This window comes from Penaeus monodon, chromosome 9, assembly GCF_015228065.2.
Source record: "Penaeus monodon isolate SGIC_2016 chromosome 9, NSTDA_Pmon_1, whole genome shotgun sequence".
NCBI lineage: Eukaryota > Metazoa > Arthropoda > Malacostraca > Decapoda > Penaeidae > Penaeus > Penaeus monodon.
Window position 1 is genome coordinate 422,727 of NC_051394.1, and position 20,557 is coordinate 443,283.

General features: G+C 36.3%; 1 protein-coding gene across 1 annotated transcript in view; it reads right to left on the reverse strand.

Moving 5' to 3' along the window:
* The window catches only part of LOC119577276 (pyruvate dehydrogenase (acetyl-transferring) kinase, mitochondrial-like), a 49,328-nt gene that overhangs the window by 827 nt on the left and 27,944 nt on the right, over positions 1-20,557 (reverse strand). Inside the window, 3 exon segments of the mRNA XM_037925021.1 lie at positions 1-2,527; positions 8,991-9,215; positions 13,237-13,409. The exon segment at positions 1-2,527 is cut by the window's left edge and continues 827 nt beyond it. Coding sequence (XP_037780949.1) covers positions 2,324-2,527; positions 8,991-9,215; positions 13,237-13,409 — 602 coding nt within the window. The 3' untranslated portion in view covers positions 1-2,323.

The window sequence follows — 20,557 nt, forward strand, 5'->3', positions numbered from 1 at the left end:
GCAGCTAAATAATACAATTACCATTAATCACAACACTAACTGAATTGTTACTTAGGATGTGGTGTTGAATATAAAAGCTGTGTATATATTGCTGACCAAACTGAAATACACCTTGCTGACAAAGCCCACATAATACTAGCACTGGTGAGGGAAGCATTCAAAGCATATTGTTAATAATCTTCATAATACAACAGTGAGCTAGAAATTTCCACTACTAGTATTATTGAAGTGACTATCACTCTCATAAAACAGTTGCAAGCACTGCATCAATGTCTTGTTTTAATTGGTGCTAAACTACTTGATACCAGGATATGACAGGAGCTGCAAAATATAGACACTGGGAATAAACTAATATCTAAGGATATATCCATCCTAATTAAATCACAGTTGCATGATCTAACACTAGAAAAATAGTGGTACCAGACACCTAGGTACTAAAATGAATATAACTATACCTAAAAACTGAAAATGACTAGGCAAAAATGAAAATGTAAATCACTTATTCTGATGCAGCAAATACAAAAATAGTTATCTGCTAGAAAGTTGTGCCTTATAGAAATTAATAAAATATTTAATAAATAAGTAACTAGAACTTGCATTGGTTACTTGTCCACACAGGAACCTGCTCTGAACACTGAAAGTTTTACATTTCCTGCAACATGAAAAGTATAACACGAAATTAACATTCAGTTAATGCTGAATATCTCTCAGCACTTAAATCCTCACTCATTTCCACCTCCAAAAAATAAATAAATAAATAAAATCTTCAATCCAAACATGGCAAAGAATATGTACAATAAATAAACTGGATTCTATTATTAATAAAAAAAATAAAAAATTAAAGGATTCCAAATAATTTCATTGTCCTTCAAAAGCTGAACTAAAATAGCTAAACTGTACACTTGTCTTTAACTCTTGTAAGTAAATGCACAATATCAAATCGATTATGCTATGGGCTATTTTCTGTTGGAAGTAAAGGTATCATAAAATCAGGGTTTGGCAATACTGAATAAGAAAAAATTATTATTATGTATTCCTAATAACAAGACAAATCACTTTATAAAGCTCCATAGCACATATTACTTATAACATTTCACAAATCAAATGCGTAAAAAAAATGCTGATGATATAATCTTTCCAAACTATGTGTGTTCAATGAATGTAGAATGTACTATATTTTTTATATATAATGTTAACTAACTAGCTTGTCTTGCTTGTGTGTTTCACTTTGTAAAAACCATGTAATTAAATGATGAATGAGTGAATGAATATGTCTTTAACCTTAAATGACACAATTCAAATATCAAATCATGCTCACAACAAATCTTTTCTCAAGTAAATAAATGAAAGAAACAGGTTCATAAATATTGACTGCTAATAATGTTTTCAGATCTATTACACAAAAATACTTGTACTTAATTATCATAGGGAGGCCAATTTAAAAACTTTCAATGTCATACTATAACAATAGACTGATGCCTGATACATTCAGCAGTTTACATAACACAGTTCTATCACTTAAAATTGATGAAGTGTATGATGGTCCACTCTTATGTAATTCTCCAGCATAGTAGGATAACTATGTTTGAGAGTTAACAACATTATTATAATTCCCCATTTACACCCTAGTTCAGTTGCCAGGTACCCATGAAGAAACTGGATTGAAAAGGTGAAGGGAAGCACTCGGGTTATGGATGTAAGCACTATCCAGAGTAACCAGCAATTATCACACCTCCTTTTCACATGCATGCATTAACTGCCAGCAAAACTGCTACTTCCTGTGAAACATGAATGTTATCTGGATATACAATTACGCCTAAAATTATGCAAAAAAGAAATAAAATAGATATTTGTCTTGATGGCAGTATGTACACAGGATACTTGATTAATCAAGTGCCTAACATAATATATTTCCACTTGTGCAAATAATTTTAAAAAGGTATGTCAAAAACACCTATTATCTTTAAAATACCTAACCAGCATTATGCCTTAAAATGTTGAAACGGATAGTTAGAAAGATTACCTTTTTATACACAAACTGTATATAGAAACCAAAGTTACAATGATAAAACAAAACTATATCATGAAAAAAATATCTAATATGCCGCAACTTATAAGCTCTACATCAACAGGATATTCAAGAACTCCTGTCATAAGAATTTTATAATCTAACTTGCACTCTATCAGACATATAATTCAGAATAAAAATACATATCTGTATTGAGCCTCAGGAAACATACAAACTATAAACAGAACAGCTCAGCTCACATTATTACCAACTACACTGCAAGTCAAACTTCTATTTTCCAATATACCATCAGAATCACTTAGTCGCTGTGCATTTACTGCTTGTTGAGAAGTTATGCCCCTGTTGCAGTCTCTGGAGAACATTTGTGCTGAAAGGTCTTATGAACATTGCTGAATGCACCTGTGAAGACCAGTCGTGTGTCTGAATTGGTGTGGAATACTGCCTCTGACAAGTTTTATTGTAGACAGGAAGAAGCTCATTAGCTTCACTGGAGATGGCCTGGTGAAGAAGGAAAGAAGAAAATTAAACCATCAAAAGTAACCACAAGTCAAATGGTGAAACAGGACATACTGTAGGTACGTATAAGGAAACATAAGACATTTGAGATGGAAAAATTTCTTTTACTGTATTGGAGGTCTGGTGTCAAGATGCTGTAGTAACTGCGTTAAAAGCATAATCGGTACTTCCCAACTGAGGTGAGCCTTGTTGTTAAAATAAACAATGGCTCACCTGAGCGAAAAACAGAAGAATGATCCCTAACTATCAATTGCTGTAATTGCCCATTACTCCAAACCCCTAGCCCTTACACACATGCTTACACACATACACACACTGGCTTGAGGACCTCAGTTCATCAAAACTGGGAACTGCCTTGGCAATATTTTCTCACTTCCATGTATTCTATCATTTTAAAAACAAAGCTGTTGATTTAGAAGCTGCACCTTCCAGACTTTCAGAGTGATCTATAAATTTATGGGAAGATCCTGTTGTATAATTGGATTGATGACGTCCCTGTGAAGTCAAGGAGCACTTAGGAGAATTAGACCTTCTTAGCTAAATGCCGCCAGGCATGGCATATACATACATGCCATGCCCACTGAGTTTATTTTATTAATTGTTTTTACACATAGATGGCTAAACTTGTACAAAGTCACCAATGAGCCAATTACAAGTACTGTAGGTTTCATCCATTTACCCTTTTCCTTGATCTACGAAAATATTTTAAGTTATCATATTTTGTTGTTACTGATATTTATAACATTACAGTAATTATAATGTCTATCATAAAAATAACACTATCAATATTCATAGCATTGGTAAAAAAAAAAAAAAAAAAAAAAATCCTGCCAATTCAAGGAAAGGTGAAATCAGGTAAGGTCACCAGGTCTACTAATTAACTCCTTTGTGGTTAAGCATTAGCAGAGCCATCTATGTGCAGAGACATTTCACAAAAAAAATTAAAAATGAGCACAGCCTTTTCCCAACAGCATTGGGTTAACTTAACTTTAGAAGTTGGTGTTGCATGATGTGAGAATTGGAAAAAGTGGTTTGGAATCTTAATTTTTACAGGTTATGGTATCTCTTTAATCAGAGATCGAACTAGCTATTCATTTCCACAAGGTAGTTGATGAAAAGGTGTCTTACTCAAGAGATCTGATTTAATTTTCATCAGATTCCTAGGTATCGTGCTTTCATGTAGATGTGACTATACTAGTGGAATACTTAAAGTTGCAAGATTGGACATTACTTCTGATGCATTCTTAAGAATCAACCCAGAATCAAATCCAGGATTCTGGTAAGTTGCCTTTGCTGACAGTAATAGAAGTTTAGCAAGTATTGACATTATTTGCCATGACTTTCTTCCACAGGTATTAAAGGTGATATATGAGGAGTCAGAATGTGAAGTACTGTGTGGCGAGGCCAGGCTGACTTGAAACAGACTAATGGAGATTCAGTTGGTGGTGCTACAATTGAAGCAATGGCTGACAATGCTTGTGCAATGTCAGTTGCAGCTGAAGCACACTGAACAGATGAAACTTTTGGCAATACTTTCTTTGGTCACCATAAAACACATTTCTTTCCCAAGTTCTTGAAGGCTCTGACTTCCATATACTCAATAATAATGAGATCTTCCTGACCTTCTCTAAATATTCAATTATAAATGACTAATTCTCCAGCATTATTTTGCTGTAGTTGCTGGAATTTTCATCCAACCTCCACTTGGATGTCAAAGGGGCTCTTCTGCAACATGGCTAATTTCTAGTATTGTATCATGTTTTTCCAAAGGAGAGGTCAAATTCTTGTTGTTATAAGATATCTGATATATTCAGCTATATTCAGATTTAAGATACTGACCTCTATCATCATGCCTCTCTGGTTGTGAAAGAGAAGATAGAATTATTCTTTTCTGAAGAGCTGAGTAATACAGGAATGATCAGTCAAAGACTTTTCACTTGTTGATGAGAAGGGACTTCATGCAATTGAAAACGATCTCTGTGATGATTTTGGAAAAGAGTGACAGGATGAATGCTTTGGACTTTCATGCAATTTAGGTGAAAGTTCAATCATTTCAGTTAGTAACTCAATCTTGTTTGCTTTTTGTCACGAGATGACTGCTTTCCATGATGAGCCTTTTTAGGCAGTTTGCAAGAAGCTTGGGACTGAACTGGAACTGGTGAAGCAGAAACAGAAGATTCCAAGGAAAGCGTGACACCTTTTTGGCCACGCGAGGCTGAAGCCATGAAAAGCTTGTAAAGTTCTGAAGAAGCCCAAGGAAGAACAGATCCAGACTCTCTTGTCTTCCTAGCTGCTGTTACATACTGTTTCTTGATTAGCTTCATTCTTTCGATGGTGGATCATCTGGAGGTTGCATTTCTACTCACTGCAACAATTTTTGGCAAGTTGAACACTGATGAGGATCAAAGTAGCTTGAAGAAGCACAGGGGTTATGTTTAGGGCAATGATCGTGCACTACAGATCTGACCTTTTCCCTGCAGGATCTAACACTGCAGACTAAAGCAGACTTGCTCTCAGGAGCAATTGTTTTAGTATCTGAAGTAGACATCATCTATAAAAACAGATAAGCATTCTTTATAAAAATTGAAATTTCCATATCTTCCCTTTTATATAATTATATATTTATTTTCCAGGGAGAAAAATGTGTTGTATGTGTGCATATATTATTTAATGAATAATAATAATAATAATAATAATAATAATAATAATAATAATAATAATAATAATAATAATATAATTTTTTTATTTTTTTTATTACTATTTGCATTAGCCAAAGTGCTGACAGGCAAGTCCACAACTATCATAAAGCTCGAAGTACAATAAACAAAAACCATAGTCCACAGAATCTTACAAAAATAGAGCTCTGGCAACCTGGAGTTTGAATATTTTCTATGCATTTTTATTAAGCAGTATATTATGCACATGACCTTCTGAAACCATGTAGCTAGAACTACTTTGTAGCAGTCAAACTGCCGTGTTCTTTCAGCTCTGGCACCAAACTCAAAAAAGAAAAAAAAGAAATAAATAAAATAAAAATCACTCCCTATAAGACTGAAGTCTTTCTTTTTCAGAGAGATTATGGGTACTTAAATTAGTATAAAAAGAGAAACCATGTCTCTTGCAGGCAGAAAGTGGTCATGGTACTGTTACATAAGCAAGGGCACGCCTTGGAAGAAAACAGTATCATACAGCATGCCAGTTTCACTACTGCATGTGTGCTAACGAACTGCATGAAATGCAGAAATGATCATGGGCCTGTTACGTAAGTAAGGGCATGCAATAAACCATCTGGCTTTGAAAGAAAACGGTATCGTATAGCATGCCATTTTCACTACTACACATATGCCGACTAACCATATGAGGCTGAGAATCGAGTGCATGAGGTATTCAATGCACAAAAAACGTCCACAGAATAAAGCACTAAAAAGATTGCCATTCCAGCCAAGTTTTGGTTTCGCCATCAACAGGCGCAATATAACACGGCCTTATTCTTTTGCAAAAACACATGATTAAGACTACACTTTTCACATCACTTCATTTCTTAACACCACAATATCCGCCAAGAGATTAAGATATTTACATATGATAACTGTAGATGTTATCAATCTTTAATGTGTAGCAAACACTGTGAACCGAAAATTTTTACCAGATACTAATTTTTTCAGAAAGTTGTAGCAAGTGTCCGTTTTCTTCAGCAGTTTTGAGAAGTCTGAGATCAGTGAGCCAGTGCATCGTGTGCATAAGAACTTAGGGGTTGGGGTAATTACGGCAATTGATGGTTGGGGATTGTTCTGCTGTTTTTCGTTCTGGTGGGCCGTTGTTTAATTTAACAACGATGACTCAACTCAGTTGGAAAATACCAATTATGCTTTTAGCATAGTCACTACAGTATCTTGACACCAGCCCAGAGAGACACTAAATCAATTTTTTGAATGGGAAACAATCTCCCTATTTGTTATAAAATAATTAGCCCAGAAGTACAACATGACTATGTTGTCCACTCAGCAATGACAGAATTGGTAAGTGAATGAAACCTGAAAGGGACAAAAAAGTCATTGTTCAAGACTAACTTAGATTCATGTTAATATCATAGCTTTCCTTTATAAATGCATTAAACTGTCTTCTTTTTGGGTATCAAACAGAAAAATGTGATTTGCAGCAAATGAAGAAAAAGAATATTATCATTCTACACATTCATTTTTAATATCAGAATCCAAACAGTTTTCAAATGAATAATATCAGTCATCAAATATAATTTTCTAAAATAGGTCCACATCTGAAAATCTAATAATGGATTTCTTAAGATGCTTAGTGTGCATTCACAGTGGTTTATCAGTCTAACTAAAACAGCAACAATAGCCAGGGAGGCATTAGGTATCCAAGGGAAACTGTGGGGTTAAATTAGCTGTGTGAGAAGGTCCAGTGCAATTAATCACAGCAACTAAACATTACATCCAAAACCAGAGAAGAGTAAGGGGGAAAATCCACCTGGCAACCACTCTCCACCCATCAGCTCTGCTGTTGTGGGTTAAGGGGAGGCAGGAGCAGATGTGAGAGCAAGGATGTAGTGTATTAGTCAACCCCCAACTCAGATAAGGCTAGGCCACAAGCAAAATGCATAGGAGACAGGACTCTGTAAGGTGGAAGAATACACTACTCACTCCAGAAACAAGACAGAGAAGGTCATGAAACAAGAGCATTCCTAATTGCCAGACTAGAGCAGAGAAGACATCCCAGTAAACTACAATCAGACTCAACTAGGCAGGAACCACAAAAGTAACAAAGAGACAGGTGCCTCCCTACCATATAAAATGGTACACAATGACTAAATGGCTCCACCTGCCAACCAGTCACTACAGTGAGCACAGCCAGCCTATCTAGAGCAAAATGAACAAGATAGGAATAGGAGGAGCCAACAAAACACAAAGAGCACATGCAAGAGAAACACACCCAATCCTTCCTCCCTTTCCTAATGAGCCAAAAGAGAAGGAATGGTGAGAGGGTGGGCAGACTGGGAGAGAAAGGCTGTTGATCTTTTAATTAAAAAGATTATAAGATAACTTTTAAAATTCTAAATCACATATTAAAAGAAAAACAAAAATTCCCTTTTACTTGTGAATATACCATTTATATTAACCTTTTGCCGCCAGGTGGCATGCATGCACATGCCATGGCATGGCTGGACTATCTGCCAGGGGCATGTATGTACATGCCATGGTGTGTGTATGGACATGCCATGTTTTTTTTGTTTTTTTTACACTCATGGTAAAATATTATTTTTCTGCCACTGAAAGTGTGATTAAGTCGTTTTTAACACTTTCTCATTTTTACTATGCAAAAAAAAGAAAGAAAAAAAAGAAAGAAAGAAAGAAAGAAAGAAAGAAAGAAAGAAAGAAAGAAAGAAGAAGAGCAACAAACCTACAATTTCAACTCCATGATGCCGCACACTGCTTATTTTATTCAAACTATAGACTGAATAATGATCAACTATGGAGTCTATATAATAACAAAAATATCCTTCAGTCTCGATTCATCAGGAAGTATGGCAAGTAGAGACTTTAGAAAATTATGAAAACCGAAAATACAACATATCTTCGTAGTATTATGAAGAAACGGCATGGGATGCTGGTATTTGGCATGAGTGGTCGTGCATGCTAGGGTTAAATACATTACTTTGAGAACATAATAATCATAACATCAGTCAAAATCAATATAAGTAATGAATCCAGGTGCTACGATGTCCAAACGTGGCCTAAAATACAGACATGATAAAACTCCATGTCTTCCCTTTTCAGCACAAGCATTTTCAGTTTTTTCCCATTATCCAGTGTCTATATAATGTCTATATACTCATGATGGCAAGTTCACATCACCTGCTCCTCAAGACAAATTTTTCATGACATGGTCATGTCACTCAGATTGTAGGGTTTAAATGTTTTGTTTTGCTCAAAGAATTAGATAACCAGTAGAAATTGTATTCTTTGTTTAATTTGATTTTCCATATTATATTTTCAATCAAAGACTTTTCTTTAACCACTTGCTTTAAATCTCAATTTAAGTAAGTAATTTGAATCTGATTGATTTTAAGACTAAGTTAAACCAGGAAATAATAACACAAAAGATAGCCAAAGAGGGAATAATCCCATGACTCCCACAGCAGACAAGGACAAAGCAGAGCAACTACAACACAGATTGAACAGCTACAATGCAGATGAGAGAAATACACTTCCTTTATCTCGCACAAAGGAGCCAACAAGAGGTACTGTAGAGTGGTTGCCAGGGTGAATTTCTCGTATTCCTGTCTTGCCTGGTGCTGGGGCATGCCATGCAATTGCTATAGTTGCAGAAAGTTAACTCAACTATTAATTTAAACTGGGATCATACCTGATCACTACCATCTTCACACCATGTCTTGAGGGACCAGAAAATATCACATATTGCATACCTTGAGGTAGATGACAGCATCTGTACCAAAACCTTCAAAAGAGGTTAGCATGAGGTCCCCGTGGAAATACCGGGCATATAATCTTGAGAGAGGAAGACCATAGCCATAGCCAGCAAGGGGAGGCGTGTCTAGCCCAGACACAGCTGGCTGAGGAGCCGTAGAATACATGTAATTGAAGAGGAGATCCATAACACTGCGAGGAATGCCACCACCCTGGTCTGACAACTGGAAGTAGAATAATAATAATAATAATAATAATAATAATAATAATGATGGTGATAATGATGATGATAATGATGATGATAATGATGATGATATGATGATATATGATGATGATAATGATGATATTGATGTAATATGAATAAATGATAAGTGATATGATGATATGATGATGATGATGATAATGATGATGATGATGATGATAAATGATAATGATAATGATGATGATATAAGAATGATGTGATGATGATGATAATAGATGATATATGATGTATAATGATGATATGATGATAATGATGATGTGATGATGATGATGATGATGATGATGATGAATGATGATGATGATGATGATGATGATGATAATAATAATAATAATAATAATAATAAAAAAAAATAATAATATTATTATTATTACAATATCATCATCATCATCATTATTATTAGTAGCAAAATAATAAAAATAAAAATAACAATGATAATGATAATGATAATAATAATAATAAATATATCTACTTAATATTATAATATAATAAAAAATAATAATATTAATATTTATATCAATATTATAATAATAATAATAATAATAATAATAATCACAATCATTATCATCATCACCATTATTATCATTATTATTATCATTACTATCATTATCAATATTCTAATATCAATAATATTATCATTATTATTATCATTATCATTATTATCATTACTATTATCACTATTATCATCATTACTATTATTATTATCATTATTATTATTATCATTAAGATCATTATCATTATCATTATTATTATTGGTTAATGGTTAATGGATGAAACAAAAAAATGTGCTAGACATCAAAGGTTATATAGCACTGGTAAAGTACTGTGGCAAAAAAAATAAAAATAAGTTAACAATTAGGTTAAAACGTGTTAGATGTTAAAGGTTATAGAGCGCTATAAGATAATAAGGTAGCGAAAAGAGTACTGTGTCTGAGGAAAGAAGAGAACACTGTATATGGAAAACTGGAAAAGGAGGCATTATCAAGCAATCAACAGGTATTATGGGTAGAAATGGGTGTTGGAGAAGTAGAAGAATATGGGCAATAAGATAAGGGAACAGGGAAATGTGGTCAAGTATCAGGAAGAATGTGAGGAAGGGAAGAATCCAGAGAAGAAAACTGTTCCAACACAAGGAAATCACATGAGTATCCAGGTGGGAGTGGTAAGGATATTGGGGAAAGAAGAGAGAATTATGGTGCATTATGGATTAGAAAAGGATGAATTATGGAAAAGAAAAGGATGGGGTGTTTTGGGAGAGAGTGGTGGTTGAGGAATAGGGGGAACTTGTGGAGGAGAAGGGTGGATATCGCCAAATACTTTCAATGTAGAGGGTATAGGAAGAGAGGGATTGGAGTGTGAATGAGGGAGCTGAGCATTTGCTTGAGTTATATTTAGGAAGTTACGGATGTCTTCAAGAGTTTCTGGAGGGGACACGGGTGGGGAGGACTGAGAAACAAAGGTTTTCTTGTGAGGAGGAGAAGAGGGGATAGATGTCCAAGGAGCAGAGGAAGAGGTGGGTATAGGTGAGAATGTGGAAGACGATGGGGTGGAACATTTAAATTGCCTGGTGTGACAGGTTAAATGAAGAGAAGGGAGAGGTATCAGGGAAGTGGTAGCAATAGGAGTATCTGAGTTTAGACTGGAAAAGGAATTTGACTACAGGAGAGAGGGAGTAGAGGTAGGATGGTTGTGGATAAAGGCAAAAGATATTTGGGGAGATGCTGAGAGCTCTTAAGAAGATGGGAGCAGAGCAGAGCAAAAGACAGTTTTGGAACAGGTAGAGAGAGAAAAATCTTGTCAGCATGCTTCTTGTCTAGCCTCACAAGCAGTGCAACCTAGTTTGTAACCGAGAACTGATATTTCATTTTCGAGCTTGCAGGAGGGCAGTTCCTCTAAACTACATTATGGGAGCTAGCACAATTGGTACACTTGTGTGACTGAGCAGAGCAATTGAACAGTCATGACCAGGTTGGGCAAATGAAGGGCAGTGGGCTATGGAGCAACAGTGTTTGGCTGGGTGGCCAAAATGCCAACACTTCTGACATTGATGGGGAAGGGGTCAATATAATCAGACAGGGCAGGACAATCCACCAATATAACCTTCATGGGGGAGCCCATGTCTACAGAACTATGGGACTCTGGGAGTAATAGTGTAGCACTGTACTGCCACTGCACCATAGTCAACAAGGCAGGCGAGCAGAAAATTTTTACAGTCTTACCAGCCCTTCCTGTAGACAGGATAATCAGTCAAGGAGACGGAAACAGTTCCAGTACAAGTATTAACCCACTGGATCCAGTTTTGTCACAGCAATCAAATCACGAAAAATCTGGGCATTAGGCTTACATGAGCTGCTGCTCTACCCGGTGGCAGCTTGTAGGCCAGGTGCACGAGAACGTATGTAGTGAGAGGACTCTATGCCTCCTATTTGCAAAGTTATTTATTCTTTTTATGCATAAGCATTTTTAGCTTTTTGGCCATTTTCCGATGTACATATCTGCCATTTGGTATGCGTTATCCAGATAGTCAGTTTTTTTCCTTTGCACAGACTCCATATCCTCTCTCATGGTAGTCTACGACTCAGTGCAAGAAAAATAAAACTATGTAACATTTTGTTACTTGTGTAATTTTTTATATTTATACATAATATTAAATTTTTTGTAATAAAACCTGCGACACCACTCATGGCACCAGGAATATGATGCTGAGCATAGATATGGTGTCCTCTATGGAGACGGCGCTCTTCCAGTCACCGTTCACACGCATTATGTTCCATACTCATACATCGATGGGAATAATGCAAAATTGCCAAATGATTAAATTAACTTCTCAGTAGGTTAGTCCACTTTTGGCAAGTCTTCCATCACCCCAGCCTTCAGCTGAAATGCTTACAACAGCAAGTTTGTGTCACCCAGCCTATAGCCAGATTTTCACATGACAGCCCCTTAACCCGTTATTGACAGGTCACGTGTAGACATGTCATAGAAAACGAGTCTCACGGACGGGCAAACTTGTACGTGCGGCGACGCGCCAGAGCGAGTGGATCGGGACATTCGACTTAAGGCAGCGGACTCCCGCGCCCACTGTCGGGCCGTTGCCACATCTCACTAGATTTTAATTGATTTCAGTGAGTTCTTATGCCCGTCATTAACCTTTTATTCACGGGCATAAGAAATCACTGAAATCAATTAAAATCTAGTGAGATGTGGCAATGGCCCGACAGTGGGCGCGGGAGTCCACTGCCTTAAGCCGAACGTCCCGCTCCACTCGCTCTGGTGCGTCGCCGCGTGTACAAGTTTGCCCGTCCGTGAGACCCGTTTTCTATGACGTGTCTACACGTGACCCGTCAATAATGGGTTAAAAGGTTAACACAAACTTTTTCATGACGTAATGGTAACTGTGACAAGGTGTGAACAATTGGAATGACTGCAAAAGGAACTTTGAATACTTGTTTTTGAAGACATTAATGGAAGAGAAGAATATTGTCAGAGTAAAGGGCTCAAAAAGAATCTATCTCACTTGGGCCAAAAAGAATACCCAAAAAGTTTACAAAGGTGAAAGCATTAGAAGGATGAGGGTGGTAGGAAGATGGTGGTGTGGGGTGAGGAAGTACTGCAGGGGGGAGGACAATAGGGATGAAGAGTAGTAATAAGGGGGGTGGGGGTAGACAATGAAGAAGACTGTGCAGTAGGAAATGGAGTGGAGGATGTTGGGAGAAAGGAAGGGGTGTGTTCTGAAGGTTAAGAAATGACCTGGGTGGATGATTCAGAATGTTAGTAAACATTGAGGATGGAGTATCAGTATCAGTGGTCAGAGCTGTGGTCAAAGGAGAGGCAGGGGTCAGGAAACCATAGAAATCAAATTTAGATAGGTTGGTTGATGAAGGAGCAAGCCTTAATGCCCCCAAGAGTTAACAATAATGATAGCAATAACTAGTATAGAATAAATTTTTGTGGGATTCTATAAGAAAAAAGAATACAAGTATTACCTTAATGACAAGGTCTTCTGTGCCCATAACCAAAAGCACTTCCAAGGGTGGGAAGTCATCAGCACCAGTACCATGATGCTCAATCACTGCACGCATGGCATTCTTGAAGAGCTCAAACAACATATGGTACAGATGGGAGGGAACGTACACAACTCTTGCAGGAGTTTTATCAGCTAGAAGGAACAGAGAGAAAAATAATCAATGTTGACTGAAGGATCATTTACAATGTTATATTGTGTTACTATCTACTTTACAATATCTTGCTGAATCAACTTTGAATAATATACCTTTATATCTGTGCTTTTAACCTCTCTTGGATGAGTCTTGTAATATTGCATGCATGTGGGTGAGGAGTTGTTTCATGTCATGGTTTGGATTTTGCAGGGATATTCTGGATGGGATATAAATTGCCAAAAGGGGTTTACAAGAAACTCCAGCTCAATCTGGCATCATGCCATCCACTCAATAGTGAGGGTGAGTCTCATGTGTGACCTAGATGTGCCCAATCAGTTCCTAATTACCTAGTTACTCTTACCTAGTTACTTTAACTCTTAACATATACACGCAAATAGAAGCATAAGTACAAACACACATATTGACATACATAGAGACATGGACACATGCACACATGCACTCACACTACAAAGTCACACTTAAACAGATCTGATACAGATACAGAAAGTGACAAATGGAAAAAAAGTTTTCAATTTTTTTATATTACAAGATCTGATAGTTATCAGCCCTGTTGAAAAGGGGAGCTTCCGGATATCATTAATACACATAATGCAGCTAAACCTATCCAACCCCATATAAATAATAAGTATATTAATTTTTGGTCTTAACCCCTTTCAGATGGGTAATATGTACAGCTGTCATAACAAACTGCATGGTCTGCGGGGTATGGCTACACACGCGGCAATGCACTAGAGCAAATGGAGTGGGAAGTTCTGCTACATGTAGCAGAATCCCCCATCCAGCATCTGCACATTGCCAGAAATCACCAGTTTATGACTCTTAGAGATTTCTGATACCCTGCACTGATAGGTTAACACCAACTATGTTTTTAAGGTAATATAATTTCTTATAATCTCAGTCTGTGGTTGTTACAATGTTACCTCTAATCCATCCGCAAGAGGTTAAACACTTTATGATCTTTATATATATAAACACAAATTTACACAAGTGACATCAATCCCTTCATAAATTATACTGACAGATTTGCCCTTAAACTTGATAGTTCTCAAATATATCTGAGAATGTGACAGAGAAGTGTTTGGATTGCTGCCAGTTGCTACTGTTAATTAACAGTACAAAGCAATGGACTGCATATTTCTTGATTTGTTGACATGGAATGAAAAATATCCTGCTTCACAACTCAAAACCATGTAAAGAGAATCAAGACACATTTTCACTCTACAGTCATCTATTTTATGTTAGTTTTCAACAGTTATATTTTGAAGTAGGTGCCATACATGGGCCCCCACAGAATGGTATAGTGGAAATATTTAAAGCCATTTCAAAAAAATATATATTATATTGTCTAGTTCATTTTTCTTGGTACTGTGCAAGCATAAGTACTATAAAAGGTCCACTGATAATAACAAAGTTAACACTGTGTAAATCTACAACTTTTAAATGCAAAATATAATGCCATGCAACGCTTTGTCCTATCTATGGTGAAGATGGTAAACACAAAAGAGAGAACACCATTAGCAATTACATTTTTTACATTACAACATTCTTTTATCAATCAAATAGATCTAAAACATAAGAAAATACTATACACTTCACTACATGAATGACCTCATGCTGATCTGACGTACATGCAACATTTTGTATATTAAAACACCTGAGTAATATATCAAGATTAACCTAATACACTCTACCCAGATATTCCTACAATATATTCTATTCATATCTAAGACACAGAACACAGCATTAAAAGGAAACACCATGGAGACCCTCTTCTCCATATACCATCTAACAAATTAAATGACAAGGTATCTTTGCTCCAATCCACTGCTTAAAGTTTGTTTGTTTCTTAATATGTAATCAGGTCACATAAATTTTCTTCTATGATCACAAAACAATATATAACAAAATTATTAGCTATAAACTATATATGAATACATAAAATGGGAAAGGTCTGTCAACCTGATCACATCATAACATCAAGAACATGAATTCTCAGGTACAGTATTCTATTTACAACTCTAAATCAAATACTGTTCATCTAAAATACATCTCTTCAACTATATTTCAGAAGAAAAAAGAATGAAATTTACCATGTCCAACCATTTAATTACATTCAATATTCTGAGCATAATTGGAAAAAATCCTTAGATCATTTAGTACAAAGTAACCTTAAACCTGAAGTGAAAATTAATCAACTTATCACCAAACAGTATGCACAAGAATAAACAAATCCCTCCAGTCAATGTTGGCCATCATCTTCACATACAATTTTTTTTTTACAAACAAAGCATCACAGTATTAATTATCATAATAATGCATAATATATGTGGTTTGGTCTCATGTGAAATATCTTCTTTCTCATGAAAGATTTAATCACTTTTGCACTTTAGATCCATTAACCCTTTGTCGACGGGTCTAGTATGGCGGGACTATCTGCCGGGGGCATCTATGTACATGCCATGGTGTATGTATGGACATGCCATGAGTTTTTTTTTGTTACAATCATGAAAAAATATTATTTTTCTGCCACTGAAAGTGTGATTAAGTCATTTTTAACACTCCTTTTTCCTATGAAAAAAAAAAAGCAACAAACCGACGATTTTAACTCCATGATGCTGCACACTGCTTATTTTATTCAGACTATAGACTGAATAATGATCAACTATGGAGTCTATATAACAACAAAAATACCCTTCAGTCTCGATTTATCAGGAAGTATGGCAAGTAGAGACTTTAGAAAATAATGAAAACTGAAAATACAACATATCCTCGTAGTATTACGCAGAAACGGCATGGGATGCTGGTATTTGGCATGAGTGGTCGCACATGCTAGGGCGATGATATAAGCCCCCGGCAGCGAGGCCCGGGCCACTATGAATACTACCCATCGGGAAAGGGTTAACTATACTTAGCCTACATTAATATTCTGCTTTGAAACAAAGATGTCCCTTTAATCAATGTGTAAATTAGCCTCTTGAGCAATACCTTTATCTTTCAAACTCTACATGTGCTGCTAACATGATAAGAATTATCTAAAGGGAAGAACTCTGTATACAACCTAAGGAATATCATATCAAATACAAAATGATAAATATATTGTGTGTAAATGCAGTATTCAGAGCCAAGGTGAAGATAAAATGAGATACTATTCAAATTAACTCAAATTATCTTATTCATAATGCACTTAAAAAAAAGCTAAAAAAAGGCTGTATATCTTTTGCAAAAAAAAAAATAATAATACTAATAAAAAATAGATCATAATAAATAAATAAAAAAATAGATATTTTCACTAATAACTGGAATCAATTATAAAAATAGTAGTATGCAAAATGTCTTGCACATACTCAACTTTTAAATAAATATATTAAAGGGAGAGGGAGAGGAGAGGGAAAGGGAAAGGGAAAGGGAGAGGGAAAGGGAAAGGGAAAGGGAAAGGGAAAGGGAAAGGGAAAGGGAAAGGGAGAGGGAAAGGGAAAGGGGAAAGGGAAAGGGAAAGGGAAAGGGAGAGGGAGAGGGAGAGGGAGAGGGAGAGGGAGAGGGAGAGGGAGAGGGAGAGGGAAGGGAAAGGGAGAGGGAAAGGGAAAGGGAAAGGGAAATGAAAAATGAAAAGGATATGGGAAATGGGGAAAAAAGAAAAGGGAAAGCAGGAGAAGAGAGGAGAGAAGGAAAGGAAGGGAAAGGGAAGAAAAGGGAAGGGTATAGAAGGGGAGGGCAAGGATGGGAAAGGATGAGAAAGGAAGGGAAGTGGAGGAAAGCAGAGGAAAGGAAAGGGGAGGAAAGGAAAGGGAAGGGAAGGGAAGGGAAGGGAAGGGAAGGGAAGGGAAGGGAAGGGAAGGGAAGGGAGGGGAGGGGAGGGGAGGGGAAGGAAGGGATGGGACGGGAAGGAAATAAAATGAGAAAACAGGGAAGAGGAGGGGAAGAAGGGGGAAAAAGAGGAGAAGGGGAGGGGGGAGAGTAAGGTTAGGTTAGGTTAGATTAGGTAAGGTAAGGTAAGGTAGGAGATGAAAGGGACGGGGAGGAGAGTGGGGAAGACAAAAGGGGAGAGAGACAGAAGAAGAGAAGAGAAGAAAAGTAATGTGAAGCAAAGAGAAGGGATGGGAAGAGATGGGAGGGAATGGGAAGGAGAGATGGCATAAATGTGTAGGAGATAGAGAAGGAGTAACAACAGGTGAAACAGGAGTAGGAGATTGAGGAGGCCAAGAGAGAACAGGACAAGGCAGTAGAGAATGAGGGAAAAAATGGGGGAAATGAAGGAATGACTCAAAGGAAAGGGATAAAAAGGAGGGGAGGATCCAGAAGATTGAGAAAGAAACAGGCAAGACCTTGTGATCAAAGAAAAAAAAAAAAAAATCATATCCTTGATATCTACAACAAAATGAATAGCTTATCTCAGCTTATCCCTTGGAATCTAATGAAGACCTCTTAGGTATCAGAGTTTCTCTTGGTGTGAACCTGTCAATACCCTTTAGACAAACCAGCCATGAGTGGCCTACCACCTTAAACAAACTACCAGCCTAGAGAGGTTACAGGCCCTAAAGATCTTTTAACCCGTTACTGCCGGGTCACGTGATAGGGCGTCTTAGCAAACCGCATGGTTGGCAGGTTCAGCTTGTACACGCGGCAACACGCCAGAGCGCATGGAGCGGGGTGTTCGGCCTAACGCAGCAGACTCCTGCGCCCACTGTCTGGCCACTACCAGATATCACCAGAGCTTAATTGCTCTCAGGGATTTCTGACAACCGGGAATAATGGGTTACGAAATCTCTCAGATTTCTGTTTTGTTCTCTTGAGATGCTAGACAAGCAAATTCCACTGGACCCACTGCAAATAATGACTTTGTAGTCGAGGCATATAAAAATTAAGTGCAAACTGTCATGGGCATTCTCATGAAGTCGCTGATTGTTTTTTAGTATTAAATATGCACACAAACTAATATATTTAATGCCTTAAAAAAAAAAGGGGGGGGGGGAACACACACACTAAGAACACAATACAATTTTTTTTGAGATACACAAGCACCTGTTATCAAAGAATTTGCTCAGTAATTATATCCTCAGAGAAACAATGTGCAAGGAAGAGGAATATGACATACCAATAAAGGAAAGGATGAATTCCAAAACTGAGATTATGGAGTTTTACAATAAATAAAAATTAAATAAAGGTAGGATGGCTATTTTTTCCAGAAGTGTTTCTCTTAGAAGTGCTGAATCTGTGACACCATGCTTTACTGACATACAGCATGCAGAATGGTTAACTGCCATTCCTGTAATTCACATTTCAAAGTTTAATACATTAGCGATACCTTATCCCCCCCCAAAAAAAATATCACATATATTATCAAAATCATATTCAAAGTATTCAGATCTAGAAAGATATAATCATTTAACACACAGAAAATTAACAGCTCTAACAGAAATAAACCAACACAGCCTTGAAAATTGGGCTGGTTTATCAATGTAATTTCTGGTGATCATATTTTAGTCCTCTCCTGGAATACTGAAACTCACTGACAAATTTATTAAAGAATCCAAAAGGATAATACTTTAAAATCTAATAACCTTGAAACATCTCTCAATGCTTCTACTTAATAATTTCTATCAGCCCACCTTACAGTCCCAATATAAACTAAATCTAATCTCTTTCATGAGTTTCTGGATATCATAAACAACAAGCAAAAATAAATAGAAAGAGCGGTTTCCCTGAGACTTCATCCTCATGCTAACTGCCTCATTCTTTGGAAAACAGGACTAAAATTATTAACACCTTTTATTTATCATCTGAATGTTGAGACATGAAAAATTCCCCCCATTGAATTCATGTCACTGATTCATACATTTAAGATAATTAATCCACATACAATTCTACTGAACTAAAAACTTTAATCTATATTATAAAAAGATATAATGATTAACTACTTAGTATTCCTATAAGCCACTGTCCAAGTTGAACCTGCCCACTGGCATTATACACTTCTTATCTCAAAGGTGTAGTAAAGACATGAACACAATAAATGGACTAATTCATCTCTCAATACAATCTCAAGATGGAGCAATAGCCAACTTTAACCTATCATAGCTGTGAATCTGACACATGAAATAACAAGATGTTATCATCACCAAGGTTAACTGCACAGATTTAACTCCAACCTGAGCACTGGTTGAAATCCATATATTTTTTAATGATAGTGGAAAGAAAAAAGGTAGGTTGACAACAGATAAGGCAAAAGAATGGGAGCAAAGGAGAGGATTAGAATGGACAAATGAGAAAAGAAAAGAGATAACTGACAGGACACAAGAGGCTGAAAACTGGAGAGAAAAGAAACACAAAAGTAATGGTTATCTGACCAGTTTATAACAATCATGAAATTATGACTATTATTCCCTTGGCATCACATGATCACAAAACATATGGCAATTTCAATGTTCTCGCTCATCCATAAGATGCCAAGTGGAAATTTGAGTTCATCATGATCTGTTTAGAGGTACCTGGCAAATATAAATTTGCAATTTTCTTTAGAATGTACAGAAAAATATCTTAATCCTTCTATCTTTTCTTACTGGCTATCAAATGTCTATTCCAAAAGACCCTGTAAGAAAACCAAATATCTTAATGCAACTTGAAGCTACAAAGCAGGTCAAATCAAGAAGAGTAAAAAGCAAAAACAGATTAATCCAATGCACCAGGATCATGTAATGTTCACAGTAGAATTATTTTGTGATATGTGTTTACACACAGATGACTCCACAAGTGTTCAGCCACCAAGGAGTTAATTAATAGACCTCATGACTGTACCATATTTTACATTTGCTTGATTTTATGGGATTTTTTTTATTCTAATGCTATTAATATCAATGAGGTTATCATTACTACTGACATTATAATTCCATTAGTAATGTTAATAACATTATTAATGGAATTTGAGATAAAAGAGAATATTTCCAAAAATTAACAAAAAGGGTAAACAAATGATACATATTATCAGTAACTGAGTCCTTGGTGACTAAGCACATGTGAGCCCTTTGCGTGTAAAGACAAAGAATAAACTAAGCTCACTGTGGGAATGGCATATAATTACATGGCATCTCTGGTAGCACTGGATTAACTCTAAAAATGTGACTATTCTACT